This window comes from Coenobita brevimanus, chromosome 80 (assembly GCF_032717465.1).
Source record: "Coenobita brevimanus isolate Jiangsu-jjx chromosome 80, ASM3271746v2, whole genome shotgun sequence".
Taxonomy (NCBI): Eukaryota; Metazoa; Arthropoda; class Malacostraca; order Decapoda; family Coenobitidae; genus Coenobita; species Coenobita brevimanus.
The window spans coordinates 46,373,333-46,398,243 of NC_137033.1; the positions used below are offsets into that span (position 1 = coordinate 46,373,333).

Sequence of the window (24,911 nt, forward strand, 5' to 3'; positions counted from 1 at the left end):
AAAAGGAGACAGTAGAGCCGCATTTTCCTAGCATAGGTCGTTGGGCGAGAACGCACCCAAAACAAATTGTTCAGCGGAAGCGCCAATGTCTCACGCAAAAGCGATAACGTATGACACTGAAAAATTGATTTGACAAAGCTTCCTGTCCGAATGAGCAGTTAACTAAACAAATAAAACAGTGAGTTTTCCACTAGCAGTTCATTGGCTTCTCACAAAAGGGAAATGTCCTGCAAATTTGATTAGTGACATTACGCCCCTACAAGAATTAAATTTTTTTCCTTATGGGAAAAAATTTGTGGAATATATATATATGTACACATCCTAACTCAGTCACACAAGATTCCACACTGTGGTTTGTGTGCTATCCTGCTACAGGAGAAAGTCGCAGTCGCCAGTGAACGAAAAAAAAACCTCGTATTTAAGTTAATAGAAGCAAGCTTGAGGGAAAAAGTCACGTGGCGGCAATTGAAAATCCTGTACTCAGGACAAACTGAGCGAAAATTCGCTACATTTACACTGACAACTAATTGTTGTGTAGCGTGGTGTATGTAATACACGGTGTAGGTGTGACAGTTGTAGTGTAACTGTACCTATGTGTAAAATGACACAATAAATAATAATATGACGACGACGAAGGCAGAGAAGAGGCGGCAGTGTGCGGCAGACGATCAGCTGGCCCGCACAGCAAAACTGCTACACCCATTGCTGTACCTGCAAAACCAATTAAGGTGGAGCATCAAAAGTGTCAGTGAGACAAAATTCTTATTAAGTTACAATTACTCTCTCTGCCTAGCAATCAGTACATGCTATGAAAAATACACTCTGGCCGAAAAATACAAGTGACAGCCTAAGCTTCGTACATTCGAGGTCATGATTAATTATAGCACACGATTAGTGACGGCAAAGTTGAGAATCCTTGTGCAAACTCGGGTCTTCTATAGCCTCGAACTGCACACGGGTCCTCAACTTTGTGCCTTAACCTACAGTACTTATATTAGTATTGGAGAGCTGAGAATCCTTGTGCAAACTCGGGTCTTCCATAGCCTCAAGTCGCCTCTGCGGAGTTCTCACTTCCCCCTTAACCTACAGTACCTCTTAGTATCAGGGAGCTGAAGAATCCTTGTTACCAAACTTGGGTCTTCCATAGCCTCGAATCGCCTCTACGGGGTTCTCTTTCAGAGCTTCCCCCTTAACCTACGGTACATAATTTGTATGTACAGGCCCTGGACATAATGTGTCATGTGGGGGCCAATGAGCTTGACGTCAGGTCTGCATCCACTTCTGCCCTACCCTGTCTCTCAACTGACTCAGAGATTACAGGTGTGGTTATAGGATGGCACAGGAAGGACATGTCCTTGATTAGTGGTGTTACTTTTGACACACACTGCAGGAACAGACAAAACTATCTATGTCTCGTCTAATCCCTGGCCAGAAAAAGTCAGCTCGGATACAGCACTGGGTCTTCCTTTTGCCCATGTGACCTCCTGAGGCTGAACAATGACCCCACTGTAACACTGCTAGGTGGTACCCAGCGGGAACGACAAACTGCAGTCGAACCTCGCCCTCGGGTGTTCTGCGGTGACTCACGATGCAGGCACAGTCCTTGTTTGCGAAGGAACTTGGCTTGACCTCCCCGTGAATGCCAATCACTCGACCCTTTTGTTTGTTCGCACGGCAGCAAGTGTCGGGTCAGAATGTTGTTCTTGTACAACAAGTTGACTATACATCAGATCTTTGCGGCGATTCAATGATCACTGGGGTGACACAGTCTGGAGCCTCAGCCATGGCTCGTGTTGCCGCAGCAACCCCGAGAGTCTGGAAGTACAGCGTCATCATCGGAGCAACTATCCTTGACACCGGAAATATTTCCGATGATGAGTTCAAATAAAGGTTCTGGCATGACCAACTGCAAGTGTGTCGTACCAGTATAAAATGGAGAATGCCACCTGGACTACCATGCCTCCAGGGGAACAGTCTCACTGATCCATCAATAAGGTTGCATGGATCTGTCGACCTGTATACTGCTCAGGCCAAACTAGACTCTCTCAGGACCTTCACAGGAATGTCTCCCACAAACCCTGGCTGAACAAGGAAGGTACTGTCACCTGTGGGAGGGCCTGTGGAGGAAGCAGCTAGCCACTCATGAGGCTGCTGAATTGATGCGGCAAACATTGTGCCTTGTGAGATTATATTGGGAAGATGGAACATTGGCCATCTGTGGAGGGGGGTTCACTGGTCACTGTGGGACTAGTGAACTGTGGGGGAAGTACCCATACTGGTAGGAGGGACGTGACCACCACATGCTGCTGAAGCTGGTGGTGAAAAAGTTTGTCCCGACGGTCGGTTGCGTGGCTGATACTGCTTCGCAAACGAATGCTAATAACACAAATAAAGAATACAGACACAAGCTAGTGGTGACCAGTCTTATCTAGTTAACTGGCAAAGATTAGAGCAAAAATGCAAATGACTGGGAAGACTCAATAATAAACACAATGGAGTACGGTGACTTCCCAGGAGCAAATAAAATCGTCTAGCATTACCAAGAATAAACTACTAAATAGAGTTAAGTACTCTATGGATTAATAAAGCAAAAATTCACTTGCTAAATTAACGGTAAACACCAGTAAGCTTGTGCCTATAAACTTTAATGATAAATACCTAAATATGAACGAGTGAGTACTATCTCGTGAATAGCTTTAGAGCTAGGAGTTAATATCCTCGAATGAGGTCGCCAATTGTCACGAGGTTTTTATAAATATCACTGGGTTTTTAAAATATCTGCTCAATATTATTTAATTGATAATAATATTCAATAATATTGAAGAGCAGAGACAATGATTGTCTTGCAACATCAAGCAACGATTACTTTACGCTGGCTTGTGCACGATTCTCTAAGAACGAGAATTTATAAACTTTCTCAACAGTACACAGCAGAGACTAATTACTCAATTGCTGTTCATTAGTACTGTAGCCTCTGGAGAAAGTTACTTCACCCCTGACAATAAATAACTAATACTAACATCAGGTTCTTGCTGATGCTTAACTCCTAGGAGGCACAACGGATTTTAAGTTTAATACAAAACTGGTCTAAGTACCAGTTATGAATAGCAAAACGTTTATGCAAGCTAGGAGCTATATGGGAAATAAGCTTAATTATGGAGAAATGAAACAAGAGTTTACTTTACATTAAGCTCAAACAAAAGAACTGTTAAATTTATTGATTACAAAATAAATTTAACATTACAATTCAAAATCAAATTAATGAGATCGCACTCACTCACTCACACAAGAGCTAAATCCTTACGCCTAGGAAAAACACCTTAATTAAACTCTTAAGACTAGGGAAATACAAAAAGGAAATACTGGTCGATGAATGCTGCGTATCACCCAAAGCTGAACCAGGGATGGGAGTCTGGAGACTGTACTAGTGGAGCTTGGGTGCTAGCTGACCTCTCACACTTCTGGAGCACAGGACCTCTCTCCGTCACAACAAACACTTGACTGCGTAAGTCGTGGGGAAAAAAGGGGGAGCAGTAGGCCGCATTTTTCTAACGGTCGAGTGAGCGAGACGCACCCAAAACAAATTGTTCAGCGGAAGCGCCAATGTCTCACGCAAAGACGATAACGTATGACACTGAAAAATTGATTTGACAAAGCTTCCATCCGAATGAGCGGTTAACTGAACAATAAACAGTGAGTTTTCCACTAATAGTTCGTGGCTTCTCACAAAAGGAAAATGTCGCAAATTTGATTCGTGACAGCTTTATCCAACCTCCATCCCTACAAACCTTCTCCCCACAGGGTACTTTCTCTCTCCAAAAGTAAGTAATCTCCCCACACCCCAAAACACCTGTTCTAGAGGGTTTGGTGTGACATATAATATTGCAATGACGTATTTCAATAATAGAAATAGTTAGTTATCATAACTATGGGGGCTTTCAAAAATTTTGGGGGTAACTATTTTTTTGTTTAACTTTATCCTTGATTGTGCGGTAACCATTAGGCCTAGGGAGGTGCCGATTGTGCTGTCAGGTGTGTAAATTCTTCCTCTTTAGCCAGAACATATTGATTTTCCCCTTGGTGAAAGTCAAAAAAACACCCTCAAATTGTGGCTCCAGTGGCAGACGAGCCAGATCTAATTGTGGGATTTAGGGGTTAAGATGCTCGTCGTGCTAGACAATGCACCAAGTCACTCTCCATACCTAGAAGAACTGCACAAGGATTGTCGTGTTGTGGTTCTGCCGCCCCGGACGACGTCACTAATGCAGCCACTGGATCAAGAACTGATCGCAACTGTGAAGCACTTCTACCACAAGCAAGTGTACGACTACCTATGCAGTAAGACTGACACACAACAGGAGCTTCATGCCTTACAAGAAGATCACGACGAAGACCTTCATGAGGCACCTGCTGCTGTACCATCTCCGCCAGCAGCTGTATCCCGACCTGCCACAGGTGACCTGACTGTTGAGGCATTTTGGCGTCGTTTTACAGTGAAGGACGCAGATTGACTTTCTCCTACAAGCATGGCACCAGATTACACCTGCAACAGTAAACCATGAGTGGTGAATGCTCGTGCCTTACCTATGCACGACCCAAGAGACTGCCATTCAAGCATTGGCCAAGGCTGAGGCAGCAACACTGACAGCAGCACAAGCTGTACCAGGTTTCGAGGACATTACGTAGGCGAATATACGGGAAGTGCACGCTGCTAATGAGGAACAGCCTCCCGAGGAAGTCTTGCAACGGATAGATGAGGCTGACGCAGAGCCCGACACCAGGCAGAGTCAAGTTGAGCAGTCTAGTGTGATGGAGGAATATAGAGCTGTGTATGTCAAGAATAAGCAAGATCCTTGCTGCCATGGATAAGCTCAAGGAAGAAGTAAAGGAACAGGAAGTGAGCAGCCTAAGAATAGAGGAAGTTTTGGTTGGTATCGACAAATTCTTCCGTTTTTACACAGACAGGCACAGGCAAGAAACAAGCAGGAGAAGACAGACGCTCATAACAAGCTACACACAGTGGGCTCAAGTTGGTGAAATTGAGGAACCAGCTGCATGGTCTGATACTGTTCCTGTTGATGATGAAGAAGATGCAATGTCAGAAGTGTCAGCATTGGACTTCGAGGGGTTTATGGCCGAAGTGAATGACTTTGAGGCTCCTGGGGAAGGTGCTCATAAGAGGAGTCTGTGGAAGGAACTGTTGGTGCGGCAAGGGGTATAGCGCTGTAAGTGTTGCCGTGCCTCGGTACCCGTTATTTAAGTCCATCAGGCCTATTGTCTACTGTCGTTATGGTGACTACCCATATTTTTGGTACTGTAGCAATATCTGTAGTACAACGTCTGAAAATTTTGACCTTTATTATGTCTCTAAGGGCCAAAAAATGCCCAGGTGTGAGGGGGTACCACCCATATGTAATTTTTCCCATAAGATATGTATTCACAGTGTCCGATTTCACAGTGCACAAGGACCAGGACCGCCCAATCTCTCGTGCACTGTGCGAGCCCACTGTATATACTGTATATATATACTGTATATATATATATATATATATATATATATATATAATATATATCATATATATATATATATATATATATATATATATATATATATATATATATATATATATATATATATGAGGAGCGTAGGAGCCCGGGGCTAGGCAAGTTGGTCCTGGCATTTAAGATGAGAGTGACCAGCCTCACTCATCCCTGAGTGGCATTACCTTAGCAATAAACCCCAACCATCCCTTGGATATAAACCTTCACCGGCTCATCTGATTGGAGCACCGTTATTACCCACTAAACCATCAGGCGCCAAAATTTGGTTAAATGGTTACCACCCACATAGTAAATGGTTTCCTGGTGTACAGGAAACCATTTGGCTTTTCACTCAGTGTAGAGTCACCCATGAGCAGAAGGAAGAGGAAAGAATGAAGGAAAGAAAGACAGAAGAGGATGGATGGAAAGAAGTATGGAGGACAGGAAAGGACAGACACCAGAGAGCAACACTACATCAAATGAGTGGATGGTGAGTGCCCCCACCTACCACACATTTCTACAGTCTCTCTCTCTCTCTCTCTCTCTCTCTCTCTTTATATATATATATATATATATATATATATATATATATATATATATATATATATATATATATATATATATATATATATATATATATATATTGCCAGACGCCTCAATCCCGTTCGGGGTGGCCACAAACAAATCGCCTCCACGTCGCCCTGTCCCCCGCCATTTCACTGTCCTCTTCCCAACTCACACCCCCTCTCTCATATACCTCTCCATCCCATCCCTCCATCTCATCCCCCGGCCTCCCCCCTCTCCCCCCTCCACCTCACTCACATACACTCTCTTCGACAGTCTTTGACTCTCCATCCTCTCCACATGACCAAACCACCTCAGTGTATTCCTCCTAAAGCATCCTATCACATCTACATCAACACCACAACGCTCCTTTATATACTCATTTGTCAGCCTGTCTCTTCATGTGACTCCACAGGTTCCTCTTAAATAACTCATTTCCACTGCTCTCGCTCTTGACTTGTGCCCCTCCAACAACGTCCAAGCTTCATTTCCATACGTTAGAGTTGGTATCACAATACTGTCATGTAGTAACTTTTTCACTTCCATGCTCACTTCCCTGTTTCTTATCACTGCTTTCAAGGAACCAGCAACCTTTCTTCCCTGCTGTACCCTTTCAAGCACTTCACCCTCCAAACCTCCATCCTTACTCATCACACTACCCAAGTACTTAAACGTACTCACATTTTCCAATTCTTCACCATCCAACCTCGCTGTACATTCACTGACTTCACCTCTCTCAAAGACCATCACTTTACTCTTTCCTACATTCACCTTTAGATTCCGTTTCATAAACTCTCTCTCAAACTCATCCACCAAGCCTTGCTGCTCCCCTTCGTCTTCACTCAACAACACAGTATCATCTGCAAACAACAATACAGGGAGTTTCCAAACATTACCCTCTCTCACCCGGGCCACTCCAACATCCACTACCCTACCTTGTACCTCTTTTATTACCCCATCCATGTACAGATTGAACAACCATGGAGACATGACACATCCCTGTTTCAACCCAACCTTCAAAGAGAAAAATTCACTCAGTTCACCATCCACACGCACTGCAGCCTTAGCACCATCATACATACTCTTCACAGCATTCAACAACTTCCCATCTACCTCATATATTCTTAATACTTTCCACAATCCTTGTCTATCCACCCTGTAAAATGCTTTCTCCAAATCCATGAAAGCCGCATACAACTTCTTTCCATTCTCTAGAAACTTTTCCACTAAAGATCTAAGAATGAATATCTGATCTACACAACCTCTTCCCTTCCTAAAGCCTCCCTGTTCTTCTCCAACTAATTCCTCTGTTATTTGCCTAACTCTGTCAATAAGTATCCTACCATAACTTTTCCTGTTATACTAAGAAGACAAATGCCCCTATGATTACCACACACTTCTTTTTCCCCTTTTCCTTTGTACAAGGGAATAATTATACCTGAATTCCAGTCCTCCGGAACTCTACCTTCCTCCCAGGCCAATCTGCACATCTTCCACATCCATTCTACTACTATCTCTTCCCCATGCTTCAACATTTCACCACACACTTAATCAATTCCTGGGGCTTTCCCCAGTTTAACTTTCTTCATTGCTTCCACAACTTCTATCCTACTGATTTCTTCCTGTCTTCTCACCTCCCTCCTTCTCCTAGCCATTCCCCAGCTACTTATACTGGCATCACTTCCATCCTCTATGATCAACAGTTCCTTAAAGTGTTCTCTCCATCTGCTCACTTTTTCTCCCTTCTCCACTAGTAATCATTTACCTATCGTCGGAGTATGTGGCACAATGCAATACCTGGTGCTGCACGCTCGGCTCCATTAAAACAATATCCGGCGAAATTATGCAATATCCTGCACCGAAATGGGATGTAACCAATGATTCTATGCAACATCCGGCACTGAGTTGATTCAACCGGCTCAAAAATGGTACCCAACCGGCACTGCTTTACTGTATTAATGTATTGTATCAATATTTTTTGTAACTAATGCTTAAATATCATCTTTTACTCATGGGAATGTTGCCAGGATACGGGTTCGAGACGGATATTAGCACAATACCTTGCTCGACACCTAATAGTGAGCTGATGGGGGTACTATGGAATATCCAGTGTTTCACAGTAACCAGTGCAGAGCTTGGCAAAATTATGCCCAATAAGTGAGAATTTAATATATATATATATATATATATATATATATATATATATATATATATATATGTGTGTGTGTGTGTGTGTGTGTGTGTGTGTAGGGAGTTGATTGTAGCACCAGTCAAACAGGGAGGTACTCCCAGGGTGGATGGACAGCTGATGAAACGGAGAGATGGAGATGCTGTTTCATCAGCCCACAGGAATAGCTTCTGACCATCCCCCTTTGCTGAACATTTTGTTTTGGTATCACAGTGAGTTGGCCAGCATACTCTTCTATACAACTTCCTGTCAACAACAACACACCACATGGACATTGCACACCAAACTTCTTACTATGAATTTAGATAAAATAGATCTCAACACACAAATTAGGAGCTCCCAAGGAGGGGCTATCAAAGCCCCCCCCAGACCAGCCCCTTTCCCGGTGACGGCCATGTGAGATGAATGGAATCGCTGTCTGACTCACTCTATATTTACTTACGCACCATTCATTGTCTTTCCTGCAACTTTCTTGTTGTAGAACATCGCCTCTTTTTCTCTAGACCTCACCTTCTCTTCAAAATTGAGACTCAGCTGTGTGAGGTGATTGATAGAAAATCCTTATCTGAATCTCCGTAATTTCTCTAAGTTCACCTCGAAGCAAATGGTGCATGTTGTGCATAGGTGCAGAATACCGTATCTTCCTCTTTCATTACTGAATTTGAATCTTCTGAATTCTTTATTCTCTGTCTTAGGCCATCCTGTCATTTACTGACGAAATATACCCGTGTTGTGTACGTACAGTCTGTCGTCCCTGACGCTGGTATATGCTTCCGCACCGACTCACGTTAGGCAAATATCACATTAGAGGGACTCTTGAAAACCTCTATTTCCTTCCGGACCCCTGCCCAAAGTCCACTTCCCCCCCCCGCCCCCCAGGGTGCAAAATTTTTTATACCCCCCAATTTAAACCTCCTAAAAGAACTAATATGGTTACAAAAAATACATTAGGCCAATAGGACTTTTTTATTTATTGTACCTTATATGAGGAGAAGCGCAGACACATCGCCGGAGATGAGGTAGAGGGGGAGAACACAAGGCTAGCTGAGGAGGAGGATGTGGGTAGGAGTGGGCCGAGAGGGGAACACAGGAGGCAGGAGTGAGGTAAGGGGGTCCTGACTGGTTGGGTGGCTGGGAGAGCAAGAAAGGTGAAGCATGATTGGCGGGCGATGACGACAAGCATTGTGAGGCAGAGCGACTCACATCATATCACAGCCCACCCGGTTCAAATTACTGTGTTACGCTAACAGTGCCCACGTTAGAATGTTTATTTCCTTCTGCAAAATCATGCTGCATTAGAGCATTATCGCACTGCAGCAAAGCGCATTAGGGGAGGACTGACTGTATCCCCAAATTCTGTTGACCCTGAAATATTCTTTAACTATCTTACTTCTAACATGAAACAGATCCTAACAATTTCTCCACTTCCTGAAATCATCATTCTAGGTGACTGCAAATTTCACCACCACCTTTAGTTCTCCTCTCCTTTCACTGATCCACCTGCTGCACAAGCCTACATTTTATCGATCCTTAATGACCTAGAGCAGCTTGTACACCACCCTATACATATCCCTGACTGCCTTGAAGAGAGTTCCAACATACTTGATGTCGTCCATACAACTAATCTTTGTATTTATGCTGTTAATCTCTTCTCTCCATTGGGGTCCTCTGAACACAGCCTTATCACCTTAACTTTTCCAGTCACCTCAGTAAGGCGTGTGCACCCTCCCAAGAAGTGGCGGCTGCAGCACTTTTGAGCTACTGATTGGGAGGCAGTCAGGCAGAAATTCTTTAATTTTGTCTGGCTTGATTATTGCTTCTATGGCCATGAGCCATCTGAATGTGCCTCACACATTACGAGGGTTCTCTTTCGGGCATGGAAGCATACATTCCATTCTCTTATCCTGTGACTATTTAACAAAAAAAAAAGTTTAATCACGTTTCTTCTCATGCTGTCCACAATAAGGTGAAGGCTTTATCAACCGTACCATAACCAACCCACCCCTGAATCTCATCACTTTTATGTCTCTGTCCAGAACCGTATTAAGTCTGTTCTTTAGTGTGCCAAGAAAAATTTCATTTGTTCTAAATGCTCTGAACTCTCTGTCTCACATTCTTCCCACTCCTGGCATCTTGTCAGAAACTTTCTAACAATTTTAATTCATCAGCCTTCCCTCCTCTGTTCCACTATGATGGTTCACTAGCTGTTTCTTCTATTGAAAAAGCAGGTTTCTTTGCTTAGTCTTTCTCCTCCAATTTCACCTCAGATGATTCCAGCGCTGTTCCTCCATGACTTCCCATCTCTTACTTCCTCATGACTGACGTTAAAATTTCTTCAGCAGATGCACTCTCTTCCATCACTGGCTTCAGTACTATAGTAGCGGCGCAAGACTTTAAGGTTGTCGTTATCGTATCCTGGCAACCTATCATTCAAAAGTGCGTCCGATTTCGCATTATATTATAAGCATATCATATTATTATGCACGAATATATTATACACGAATATTATTATACACGAACGTATAATACACGAATCACATGCGTCTCATATTATATACGAAATCAGACGCACTTTTGAATGCTAGGTTGCCAGGGTACGCTAATAACAACCTAAGAGTCGCTCGCCGCGACTATAACAAGGCAAATGGGCCTGATGGGGTCCCCTCTTTTGCCCTCAAGAACTGCGTTTCTGTGCTTAGCCCCTGCCTAGGAAAACTCTTTTGCATTTGTCTGTTGAGTTGTACGTTTCCTTTTTGTCGGAAGTTTGCTGTCTTTCAGCCTGTCCCAAAGAAGGGTAACCGTTCTCAGCCCTTTAGCTATCATCCATTTGCTTTAACATCCTGTATTTCTGAAGTTCTTGATCAGTTATTAACAAAAAGAATCACCTTGTCATAACCTTCTTTCTGATCGCCAATATGGATTTCTCCACGGACGATCCCCTTGCCATCTTCTCACTTAATCTTGGTCATCCCCCTTTCGGTACAGTGCCGAAAACGTTGGCATTCCACAACACATGTCAAAGGTTTTTGATCGACTCCAATTCTTTAATTTCCAAACTGACAATTAATGGTTTCTATCTTACAATCTGTGCTTTCATATCTAGGTTCCTTTTGGGTAATTCTGTAGCTGATGTTGTAGACGTCGACCATTCTTCTCCTAAGGCCATCAGTAGTGGTGCTCCTCAGGATTCTGTCATATCACAATTTTCATCCTTCTATTCATCAATGATCTCAGTTGTACATCTAAATCCACCTTCGTATATGATGCTGACTCCATCCTTCACCTTTCCATTTCCTCCTCGTAGAATCTGTCTCAGCAGTTACTTCAACAAAAAAAGGATGAGGCTATGGCACACCTAATGTCTGACTTAGCTAGTATCTCGAACTGGGACAAAAATAATCTTGTTTTTAATTCATCAAAAACTCACGCCGTACATCTTTCGACCTGTCGAAATACTCCACAGGAGTATCCTTTAATTTTTATACAATATCCAACTAAATCTTGCATCATCATTGAACATTCTTGGCCTTTCATTCTCTTGGGATTTATCTTCGAAAGATCATTTTACCTTTCTTGTAAACTCTGCTTCCAAGAGATAACATGCTAAGTCGATTGATGTACCCTTTGCTCCTACACAGTTGTTGACCTTATATAGGGATTTTATTCGTCCCTGTGTAGAGCACAACTCTCATGTTTGGGGAGACTCAACACATACAGCTGTTCTCAACAAGGTGAAGTCAGAGGTTTTTTCTTCTCATTAACTCTCCTACTTTTATTGGCTCCCTTCAACCTCCGTCTCCGCACTTCCTCGCCGCACGCATGCATCTTGTTCTCTTTTCTAACACTTATTAAATGGTCGCTGCATCCCTGAGCTATCTGCTTGCATCTTTCCACTACTATGGCTGGTGCGTATTACCCGTCCTGCAGCGTATTCTTATCCCTTTTCTTCCCAGCTCTGTAATGCAAGAGTTAACCATTACTTCTAGTCCTTTTTATATGCAACAAGTAATCTCTGAAATTGTCTTTCTCTGCCTGTATTTCCTAGTGCGTATTATCTCCAGTTTATTAAAAGTATTTTGTCAAAGCACCTAAAAAATAACCGATCTTTTTTTTGGCTTTTTTTTTTTTTTTTTTTTTAAGAAACAAACATCCGGGCTCCTTGCCTTTGGTTCTTTCTTTCTTGCATTTTACGTATGTATATATAAATATAAACTAAATATAAATAAATATACAGTATATATATATATATATATATATATATATATATATATATATATATATATATATATATATATATATATATATATACGCGGTATATAGATAGATAGATAGATAGATAATTTTTCTCTAAGATTTTCCAGTGAGAATTTTGTTTATGTATCGACTGTATCTGACAATCAAAAGTTGTCGGGAAGTTGGCTACCGAATTACCATCATCTTTTGTAGATAATGTATCCATACGCTGATATATGTACCGGTATTTTTCTCCATAAATGTATCTAAATCTAAAACCACAACCTTCCCTTCCCCTCTCTCTCTCTCTCTCTCTCTCTCTCTCTCTCTCTCATTACTGTCCCTTTCCCCCCCAGACGTACGCGTTGCTGTGTGTAACATCGCAGTATCAAGAGTACAAGGCAGGGAGGGGCACTTCACGCCACGAGAGGCGCATATCTGTGAGTATCACTTCCTATTCTCGTTTGTGTGTGTGTGTGTGTTACAATTATGTAACGTACTTTTACTTAAGTAATTTTTTTTCTATTAGGTTTGAACCATTGAAGATGACATAAAATAATTGTCGAAACGACTGGCAAAAAGACTTTTAAGATAATCTTTATAACGACCATGATGATTTTATTCCTCTTAGAGAAGATTTATAATTAATACTAGCGAATATATGGGAATTAAGGAGTAACTTGTTGATCATTTTGTAGTAGTGTCAGAAATAAAAGTGAAAAGTGATGAGTGAGCATGATTACGGAAGGGCCTCAGAAAATATATGTTGCAAAACAGTGCGTAGACGGCTGCTGGAGGAAAAGGGTTCTATACAAGAAGGAAGTGGAGAGGCGACAGACAGAGATGATTTACAACAGATGTGGGAGGTGGACTATATGAATAATGGGGCTACAGGAGGAAGCACTGTGTAAGAGTATGTGAGAGAACGTATGCAGATACGAAAAGAGGTAATACTGTAAAAGGAACAACGTGGTGAAATAAGGATATGAAGCATGTCGTGGAAGGTAAGAAAGCATATTGTAACTGGATGGGAAGTACGAGGCTTAACAGAGGATTGTGTGTTGAGAAGTGTAGAGGTAGGAAGACATCGTAGGAGAGAGTGGATGAGGAATTTCAAAGGTACTTGAGAATAAGGAGGAAATGTAAGAAGCTATTCTGGAAAGAGGTCAAGCAGTAAATTAACACCTAAACAGCCGGTAGTACAGGAAATATCAAGATAAAAGTGACTGCCAGCGAGGGCGAAGCCCTTGCGAGTTTCTTGTCAAGTAGCAGCATTTTCTCACTAATGAGAGGCCCGAGCCGTTAACGTTTTTGAGAAGCTTATAATTATCTCAGCAACCACAGGACCGATCACTGCGTGGTTGGAATCATATGGTAGCCCAATTCTTTAATATATATTTTTGACAGGTTGCATCACACCCAGGCGGTGCATCGTGGCAGGTGACACGCGCCAAGTGCAGCATGTCAAATATCTTCAAAGAGGGCCACAGGCCAAAGAGTTTGTCGTAAAGGTATGAAACTTGGTAGCTAGATAGCCATCAGTATACTCTAGGCATCCTCCAGGTGTACGGCAACATTTCGATGCTTTCGGATTTAAATATCCTCGCTCGTACCTCGCCGACAAAGGCGTTTTACTGGTAAAATAATGGTGGAGAGGTGACAGTATATAATCGAATGGATAAGCATTTTATTGGGCTGCTGATTGTAGAAAACAAAAGGAGTACTAGTACACTCATAATTGGTTGGGAATGAGTTAGAGAAGAGGCGAGAAGACAGGAAGGGATCAGTAGGATGGAATTGTGTAGGGTAATGAAAAAAGTCCAATGTAGAAAACACCAGGAATATACGATGTGTGTGACGGAATGTTGAAATATAGGGAATATATAATGACTGAACAGATCTCGAGAGTGTGCAGCTTCGTTTGCGAGGATGGTAGAGAGCCAAAGGACTATAAATGAAGAAATAATAGTTTCCTTGTATAAAAAGAAGGGGGAAAAATTTTTCAGTATTTTATAGGGACACTGTCTTCTTAGTGTAGTGGGAAAGCTATATGGCAGGATATTTGTTAACAGAGTTACGGGCACAACCGAGAAATTGGCTGGAGAGGAAAAATGGAATTTTAAGAAAGGGAGGATGTGTGTAGATAAGATATTCTCTCTAAGTTGTATAGTAGTAGTAAGTATTAACAAAGAGGCAGGAAGTTGTATGCTGCTTGCGTGGATCTAGAAATAATGTATGACAGAAAGAGCAGACAGGAAATGTGAACGATGCATACATTATGTGGAACACATGAGCTATTGCTGAATGCTGGTATATGAAATAAGGTGCGAAGGTGCCAGTGCGTGTGGTAAGAAAACTGAGTTTCTTTTTACGTGAATTTGGACTAATATATGGATATTTATAGAAAGAGAAATAGACAGACAGATAGATCGAAAGAAGATTGATATGGATATATATATATATATATATATATATATATATATATATATATATATATATATATATATATATATATATTGTTACGGAACAGAGAAAGATAACGTACACTTTAAGTGAGAATACGAAGAGTCACTACTGTCCCGTAAAGTTCCAGGTTCAAAACAAAAGAGTTAGGTAAAATTACAAGTTAAAGTTTAATGCACAAACTAACAACAAAACATTCAGAACTCATAAGGATAATGTAATGGCAAATAAACAGGTTAAATATATGGTTAACTGCAATAGCCTCTATTAACACGAAATTAGCAAGAGTAAATTTATCTAAGTCAGCCCTGATAAAATGAGATACCAGATAATACTCAGTGAATGCCAGATAAATAATTACAGATACAAACTATTATAAAAAATGACTGACATAAAGAACTCTACATCAATTACAAAAACTTCACTAGGCCTACAAATTAAACTTATGCTATACAGTACAAGAAAAAATGCAACAACAGTTATACTTAAATTACACACAGCTGCTAGATGTTTGGAGATTTCTTGAGCACTCACAATAATAATATCTGTACAGGGGAGGACAGAGATGTGAACAAAATGAGGAGCAGATCTAAGTGGCAATGATGCAGAGACTGAGCTCATTATATAGGGGCCAGCAGAGCCTGATACAACTTGTAAGCAGGACGCGCAAATGAAGCCATGGGGACAAAGAGCTGATAATCCCGCTCTAAGCAACAGAGAGAACGACTTACTCTACTATAACGGTAGAAGGGGGGAACTGAGGCAGAACACGCTCGTGATCAAACATGCAGCATACTGTGCGTTAAAATTACACAGAGGATGATGAAATCATAGGCTATGTAACACCTCCCCACAAAGAAAAAGAAATTTACAAAGGAAATTTCTTATTACTCTAAAACAATCTGTACATGGCATTACAGAACATGCAAATGTCTTTCCTAATGTTACAAAACATGAGATCTCCTAGCACGTTCAGTCATAGGTACTTGCCAGTATCCCTTTAACAAATCAAACTTACTTATGTACCTAGCCTTTCCGATCTTGTCTATGCAATCTTCCACATGAGGGAGAGGGTAAGTGTCTGTTTTGGTTATCTGATTAACACGTCTGTAGTCGATGCAAAGCCGCTGTGACCCACCTGGCTCAGGGACTAGAGTGACAGGAGAACTCCACTCGCTCTGACAGGGCTCAATCATCTTGTGGTCCAACAGGTAGCCAAACTCCTTCTGGATGAGAGGAACTTTCACTGGGTTCACACGGTAAGGAGGCAATTTAATTGGCTTTGCGTCTCCAACATCGACATCATGCATCAACACAGTGGTTCTTCCTGGAGTGGCACGGAACACTTGCGGGTACTCCTGCAGTAATGCCGAAAACTCCTGCCTTTCCTTGGGTGGTAGATGAGAAAGCTTAGTCTGGAGATCATTCATGATATCAGGATTCTTCCCCAAACTATCACTCAGGCTCATACTGCATGGGAGAGCTTCACTTGCAGACTCGGGTGGAACAGCTACAGTGCAGACTGGATTATTTTCGTCCCGCCTGTGATATAACTTTAGCATGTTGATGTGACATAGTTGCTTGCTCTTTCTACGATCTGGTGTGGCGATGACATAGTTGACATCACTGAGTTTCTTCTCCACGAAATAAGGGCCACTAAACTTGGCTTGAAGAGGTTGCCCATGAACTGGTAGCAGAATCAGAACCTGATCTCCTGGCTGAAAGTGGTGTAACCTGGACTTCTTGTCATACCAAGTCTTCATCTTCTCCTGAGCAGCTCCTAAATTCTCTCTCGCCAGCTGTAAAGCAGTGGACAGCCGTTCTTTGAACTTCATCACATACTCCAGCAGGTTGACGTCATCTTCCTCCGACAGCCAGCATTCCTTGAGTAGCTTAAGGGGTCCTCTTACTTCATGGCCAAACAGTAGTTCAAAGGGTGAGAAGCCCAGTGATTCATTTGGAGATTCTCTTGCAGCAAATACAACGAATGGAAGACCTTTATCCCAGTCTTTCTGATGTTCCAAACAGTATTTCTTGAGCATCGATTTGAGTGTTTGATGATATCTCTCCAACGCTCCTTGGGTCTGGGGATGGTAAGCTGAAGACGTGATCTGGGTGATGCCCAACTCTTTCAGAGACTGCTTGAAAACGTTTGACATGAAATTACTTCCCCGGTCTGACTGTACCTCCTTAGGCAGACCAAACTTTGTGAAGAACCCTAGCATTTCCTTAACCACGTTCTTTGCTGAGATATTTCTAGAGTGGAATGGCTTCAGGATAACGAGTAGCCATATCAATCATGGTCAACACATAAGAAAATCCTGAAGAAGTCTTAGGAAGAGGGCCCACAATATCCACCAACACACGGGTGAAAGGCGCCTCAAAAGGAGGAATGGGAACTAGAGGTGCAACCTTTCGGTCTGATTACACTTCCCCACAACTTGACAGGTGTGACAAGACTTACAATACCAGGAAACATCCCTGAAGATACCTGGCCAGTAGAAGTGTTTCAAAATGCGTGCCACAGTCTTCCTCACTCCAAGGTGTCCTGCCAAACTGGAATCATGAGCCACTCTAATGATATCCTGCCTACAAACACGAGGGATGACAACTTGATGTACAACCTCCCATTCACAGTCGGCTGATGCTGTTGGGGGTCTCCACTTCCTCATAAGTACTCCTGACTTTACATAATAACAAGTAGAAGCACCGGCTGACTCTTCCTCACTGCAAGCAGAGTTAGCTAGACCTTTCAACTCAGGGTCAGCAACCTGCAACTCAACCAACTCTTGACGAGACAAATTATCAACACTACGGGGTACTGCCTCATCTGGTGAGTGGTCCAAATTAGCAAGAAAAGTGTCAGCTAGGATAACATCCTCATCATCATTATCCTCTAAATCACCAGTAACTTTAGACTTAGCCCTAGTGACAGCACATGCAGGGAACACATCAGGGACATCACAATCCTGGGACACAGCCACTGGCTCACTAGACAACTGAGGAGCTGGACACACTTGACTTCCACCAATATCATTTCCAAGTAAGAAAGTTACACCTGACATTGGGAGTGTCTCAACCAACCCAGCCATAACAGAACCATTAACAAAACCAGACTCTAAATTCACTCTGCACAGAGGAACAGAGAAGTAATTATTCCCTACACCTTGTAAGATAACAGTTTCATCAGAGGAATTAACATTAGAGCCTAGAACACTGGTCAGCATAAGGGATTGGCAAGCACCTGTGTCACGATATATTTTAACTGATTTCCTGTCATTACTGTCCAGAGGACTGACAAAACCATCAGACAGGAAATTAGCACATGAACTCTTGAGAGTGTCACCCACGTTACTGCTCAAAAGAGGAGCTCCATCATGAAAATTTAAGTTACCCCTCAAAGCAGGTTCAGTTAACTCAGTTAAAGAATTCTGGGAACTCTCAAGAGTGGACACTAGACCAATTGACTGAATATTTAAAGACTCCTTTTTGTTCACATCACGCTGTCTCCTGAAACATCTCTCCGTAGTATGACCAAGCTTACTACAATAAGTACATTTACTTTTCTGAAATCTAGAGGTGAAGCTGGTATTTACTTCCTGAGAAACATCATCCTTATTCTCTTTCCTGTTACCTGTACTCTGAGTAGAGGCAACGTACTTACTCTCAGCTTTCCCTTTTCCTCTAGAATATCTCTTGTGAGTGAGAACATACTCATCAGCTAAAACTGCAGCATCAGACAAATTATCTATTCTTTTCTCATCAAGATATAGGCTTACATCTTTATAAATACACCTTTTGAAGTCCTCCAGCAAAATCATCTGCTTAAATTTATCAAAATCAGAATCCACATTCTTAGAATTTAACCACTGCTCTAACAAATCTTCTTTGATTTTTGCATACTCAACATGGGATTGCTTATCTTGCTTGTAAGTTGTCCTAAATTTTACTCTATAAGCTTCAGGAACAAGCTCATAGGCCTTAAGAATCAAGCTCTTAACTACATCATAATTATCAGACTGATCCTGAGGCAAAGATGCATAAGTTACTTGAGCTTTACCAGTGAGAACAGTTTGAAGGAGTACTGGCCAATACTCCTTAGGCCAATTAAAACCTGTAGCTACCCTCTCAAACAACTGAAAATACTTTGTTAAATCAGATTAATTAAAAGGAGGGACAAGTTTAACATTTTTAGCCACATCAAAATCATCAGAGCTAGATGATCCAGTTCCACCTTGTTTCATGCGATACTCATGGTCTGCCTGAATCCTAGCAAGTTCAATTTGTGCCTGAGCCTGTACCTGTGCCTCTTGAATACGAGCATTTGCCTCCTTAGCATCAGCCTCCTTAGCACGTGCTTGAAATTCAGCTTCCTTCACACGAGCCTCCTGCAGGGCTAGCTGTAACTTAGCTAATTCAATCTGCGTTTGCTCATTTGGAGGAGTTACATTAAACAAGCTTTCATTAATCATGTCAACAATCTGATCTTTAGAATGATGAGAGCGAACAACAATTCCCAATTGTTGAGCAACAAGCTTAAGTTCATTCTTTGTTCTGTTTTCTATATCACACACTGTTTGCACATTTGACAAAAAATCTTTGGCTTCATCAAGTGTAGAAATAGTAGCCATCATGAATATATCACAGTCACAAAATATCAAGCAATATCCTTATGATAATATCCTGAATATCCTGATATGAGGTCGCCAAATTTATGTTACGGAACAGAGAAAGATAACGTACACTTTAAGTGAGAATACGAAGAGTCACTACTGTCCCGTAAAGTTCCAGGTTCAAAACAAAAGAGTTAGGTAAAATTACAAGTTAAAGTTTAATGCACAAACTAACAACAAACATTCAGAACTCATAAGGATAATGTAATGGCAAATAAACAGGTTAAATATATGGTTAACTGCAATAGCCTCTATTAACACGAAATTAGCAAGAGTAAATTTATCTAAGTCAGCCCTGATAAAATGAGATACCAGATAATACTCAGTGAATGCCAGATAAATAATTACAGATACAAACTATTATAAAAAATGACTGACATAAAGAACTCTACATCAATTACAAAAACTTCACTAGGCCTACAAATTAAATTTATGCTATACAGTACAAGAAAAAATGCAACAACAGTTATACTTAAATTACACACAGCTGCTAGATGTTTGGAGATTTCTTGAGCACTCACAATAATAATATCTGTACAGGGGAGGACAGAGATGTGAACAAAATGAGGAGCAGATCTAAGTGGCAATGATGCAGAGACTGAGCTCATTATATAGGGGCCAGCAGAGCCTGATACAACTTGTAAGCAGGACGCGCAAATGAAGCCATGGGGACAAAGAGCTGATAATCCCGCTCTAAGCAACAGAGAGAACGACTTACTCTACTATAACGGTAGAAGGGGGGAACTGAGGCAGAACACGCTCGTGATCAAACATGCAGCATACTGTGCGTTAAAATTACACAGAGGATGATGAAATCATAGGCTATGTAACTCTATATATATATATATATATATATATATATATATATATATATATATATATATATATATATATAAGTCAGAAATATGCATAATGTGTTGCTGTATGCGCGCACGCGCCATCTGTGGATATTTGATTAAGTTATTCCCGAAACGAATGCGTTTTAAAAATTGGTCCAGAATAAAGCAACGATATACGTGTTGAAAGTTAATGACAGTGTGAAGAATAACGGAATCCCCAGATTGTTTTGACACACCCGCCAAAAACCTATACGTAACAACAAGGCATGAGCCTTTCATAGGCCGAGCCGATTGACCTATCATTTAATGATTTTGTAGTGTACATTTGTTTTTAAAACTGTTAATGATTTATCAACTACTCCCAGTACAACAATAAACGGTGGGTGCACAAGAATATGAAAAAATAATTGATAAAGATTATTTCTTTGTCAGGAATACAACATACACGTAATTCCAATTTTGTTGGCAATTGTTGTATAAAACTTACATCAGACATTATCTGAAGATGTTACCGGTAGATGTCGTCGCCAGTGCCTTGTGATATATTTGCATTACAGTGACAGTATTAAAGTAAAGTACCGGGTAAGCTACTATTCTGTTGCATAATGTTATTGTGTACATTTTTTTTTATAACTGCATTTTATCTACAGTTTATTTTACAATATTTAATATATTCGGTACTATTCGTATTGTGAAAATAAAATACCATATGGTTAAGAATTCATTAGCCATCACCATTTACAAAACTCTATGTAGGCTATGTACTGTACGTTTGTACACACATATAATTTTTATAGCATATATAACTTCCTCTTATGTAAACGCTGTTTTGTGATTCTTTGCCACCCATTTTAAGTTCCATTGCAATAAAAGTGTAGGCTTTCTAAAACAGTTTTTAAATAAACTGTCCATGACCACTGGAAGTGTTGGGCCTAACAATACCCTCAGCCAGGCTTCTTATGTTAGATCCCTTGCTAAAACAGTCTCAAGGAAACTTAGATTATTGTTCAGAATCCGTAACTTTTTCACTGACGAGCAGTTAGCTATAATACATGTCATGTGCCCTGTTAGCTCGAGTATTATGGAGTGGGTTTAGAGCGGTTGCATTAAAACAACTGGACTATATTCAGAACAAAGCGACTAGTATAAGAAAAATTAATTATCCAGCAATTACACACTACCTCCCCTGCAAGTAAGATGGAATATTGCCTCCTTTTCATTACCTGACAGATTCTTTTATGGCAAATGCTCAAACGAAGGTGCATCCATTGTGCCACCTCTCCACACCTTCCCCCGTGCTTCACGGGGATCTGGTAGCGCTCATGACATTACTGTCCACCTGCAGCAGTTCAAGTCCAGGTGTTACAGATTTTTTATGAAAGGACACCTGTAATGTGGTATATGGATTTTTTTTTTTTTTTATCATACTTGCATTTTAATTTTTCTGTTAGTTTTTCTGTTAAAAAAAAAATACTGGACTCTGCACAGGCTATTTCATGCAATTATTTAGTCTGTCCATCACTACTTCTTTGACGTAAGAGAAGGTAAGTTATTTTATGCAATTCTATACTAGTCTTTTTTATTTTTTGGAGGGGGGGTAGATTATACTTCATCCTTTCAATTACTGTTCATTGCTATTTGACACAGTGATAACGATGTAGTCTGTTGCGCAACTGTGCATTGCACTCTACACTATTTATAGGTTAGTATGCTCCACTATCAGGCAATCAAATTATAAACTTCTCCAGATCTCAGTGTACTGAAAGGCAGCGATATTCAAACAGGTTTATTTCTGCACCTATAATCCGTGAATTCGCCAAAATTTAAATAAGCATTATCCAATAAGCTACAGTAAGTTAGTGCGCGTATAATATTTGAAAATCATAATGTGATGTAACTAGCCTCGGTAAGGAAAACATCCATGCAAATGATGACAACTGACTGTTATTATGTACCGTTATTTTTTAAACCTTTTTGGTTTAAGTGGCCTTATTTCCTGAGTTTTATATTTAAAAATTGGGGTTGTGAGTGGCTGATTTTAAATAGTCAAAGGATACCCCAGGTCCGCGATTTAAGCCAGACAGTGTGATGTCAGATATCAACTCGGTTCATCATATGGCTAAGTTAAGTTGGCTGAGTCCGATTTGAATAAGCCGTGACCCTCGCTTTGGGACGGTCTGAAGCCCCACCTTGAAGTCCGGTTCAAGTCTCGTTCTAGCATTTGAGCTTCAGTTTCTGACAATAACTTTATGGATCTGACTCAAGATCGACTCTGGACCAAAGTGCGTCTCAAGCTTTACTTTTGCATTCGGCCGTAAGGGACTCCATAAAAAACAGCCTTGTTAGGTCAAAGAACGTGGATGCATGTAACAATGGCTCCTCTCACGTTACTCTGCCGCCTTTCAGATACGAGGAGACAAATTTTTTTGTATAGTAGACTATCTGCATGTTTAGTGTGGTTTTGGAGTTTTATAGACCTAAAGATCGTTGACTAAGTCTCAGCTGAATTTAATGACCTGGCGTTACCTATACTAGAATAGTAAAGCTGTGTCTACCATAGAAGAGTTGACAACATTAACACTCTTAGGCTCCTGTATTTATCCTGAGACGAATGAAATCATCTAGCATTAACTGGCACAATAAAACCGTCCAGGTCATGACATGAATATTAACATTCTCAGACATTAGGAATTACTCGTAAATTAATCGAATTGTCTAACGTTTGCTGCAGTTTTATGCTAGAGTTCTCTCAACAATGAGAGAAATAATATTTTTCCTTTCTGTTATGTTGAAAGTCGAGCAGCCAAAGATGCAGTTTTTACTGGCACTGTATATGTGTGTGTGTGTGTGTGTGTGTGTGTGTGTTTCTGTGAATCATTATATATATATATATATATATATATATATATATATATATATATATATATATATATATATATAATGTGTGTGTGTGTGTGCTCGTAATATATTCATTCAGGTACATATGCGCATGTCAGTTCGTATATATATATATATATATATATATATATATATATATATATATATATATATATATATATATATATATATATGTATATATAAACGAACTGACATGCGCATATGTACCTGAATGAATATATTACAAGCACACACACACACACATTATATATATATATATATATATATATATATATATATATATATATATAATGAAATAGACAGATAGACAAACACAAAGAAACAATAAAGTGAATTAATGTGCAGGCAGGAATTAAGTGTTAATGGTGATGATTTTATATGTATTATAAGTCACTGTATCACCTGATCACATAGTATTTACCACAGCGTCCCCCTTTACAGCCCCCTGTGATCCGGTACACCCGTCAGTCCACCGTGAACAGCGCAGGCGAAAACAACAGACGAGCTGTGACCTTCCTAGAGCAGGGAGTGTCCGCGTGCAACGGTCTCACGCCAAACACACGCCCACCCAGCGCTACCCAGTCTGCTACCAAGGTTGATATGAGTAGGATTAATATATTTTTGCCCGGTTCCATGCTGCCCTTATTGTTAGTCTCGTTTTCTTTCTTTTAGTCTTTCTTTCTTGTTTAACTGTGGCAGGCACTTCTACCCTTTAGAATTAACCGATGCCGACCAAATCTGGAAACAATGACCAGTCTGTGACCTAGCTGTGTCCGCAAGGTTTTGGTTGCTAGGCAACTACGCGTTGCCCAGCAATGGTCGAAAACCGCCTTTTTCATAATTTTCACATTTTGAGCTGTTGAAGCATTAAATTGGCGTAGAAAAGCTCTGACTTCTATAGGCAAAATCTTAGGTCATTCGCTATCGGAAATATTCCATTATTTTTTTCCATGTCTCCTCTAGTTTTCAAGTGGCAACCCTCCAAAGATTGTCCTCATTCTCCCTAGCAGTCTTGGTTTATTGTAGAAGGCACTTCTAACCTCCAGAATTAACTGATTTCAGACCAAACCTCTGACATAATGACCAGCCTAGGAACTAGTTGTGTCCACAAGGTTTTGGCTGCTAGGTAACCACTCGTTGCCTAGCAACGACCCCCTTAGCTCCTCCATGGCCGTGGATCCGAATATTATTGGGACCTGGTGGGCGGCCTCGACACCAATTTTTCAGATTTCGAAAATCGATTTTCTTTTACGAAATTGAAGAGAAACATCTGGCGCACCTGGCAATGCAATATTTAGGTTCCTTAATCCATCTTTTGCTTTGCAATGAAGCTAGAAAATTTTCGCAAAATGACTGTGTACACGCTGGTGGAAATTAAGCAGAGGAACGAAGGAACTTCGCACTAAGAATATCCCTAGTTTCACCTCCCCCAAAATTTCAGTTGTGCTCAAATGGTTTGAAATGACAATCTATGTGTATTACGAACAAAATCAGTACATAATATGGGAGGTT

The 24,911-nt window shown here is 40.8% G+C and overlaps 1 protein-coding gene across 1 annotated transcript in view; it reads left to right on the forward strand.

Moving 5' to 3' along the window:
* The window catches only part of LOC145409354 (uncharacterized), a 309,085-nt gene extending 284,556 nt beyond the window's left edge, over positions 1–24,529 (forward strand). Inside the window, exons 8-9 of the mRNA XM_080279823.1 lie at positions 23,841–24,003; positions 24,462–24,529. Of these exons, the coding sequence (XP_080135949.1) occupies positions 23,841–24,003; positions 24,462–24,529 (231 nt within the window). The remainder of the gene's footprint in view (positions 1–23,840; positions 24,004–24,461) is intronic.
* The last annotated feature ends 382 nt before the right edge of the window (positions 24,530–24,911 follow it).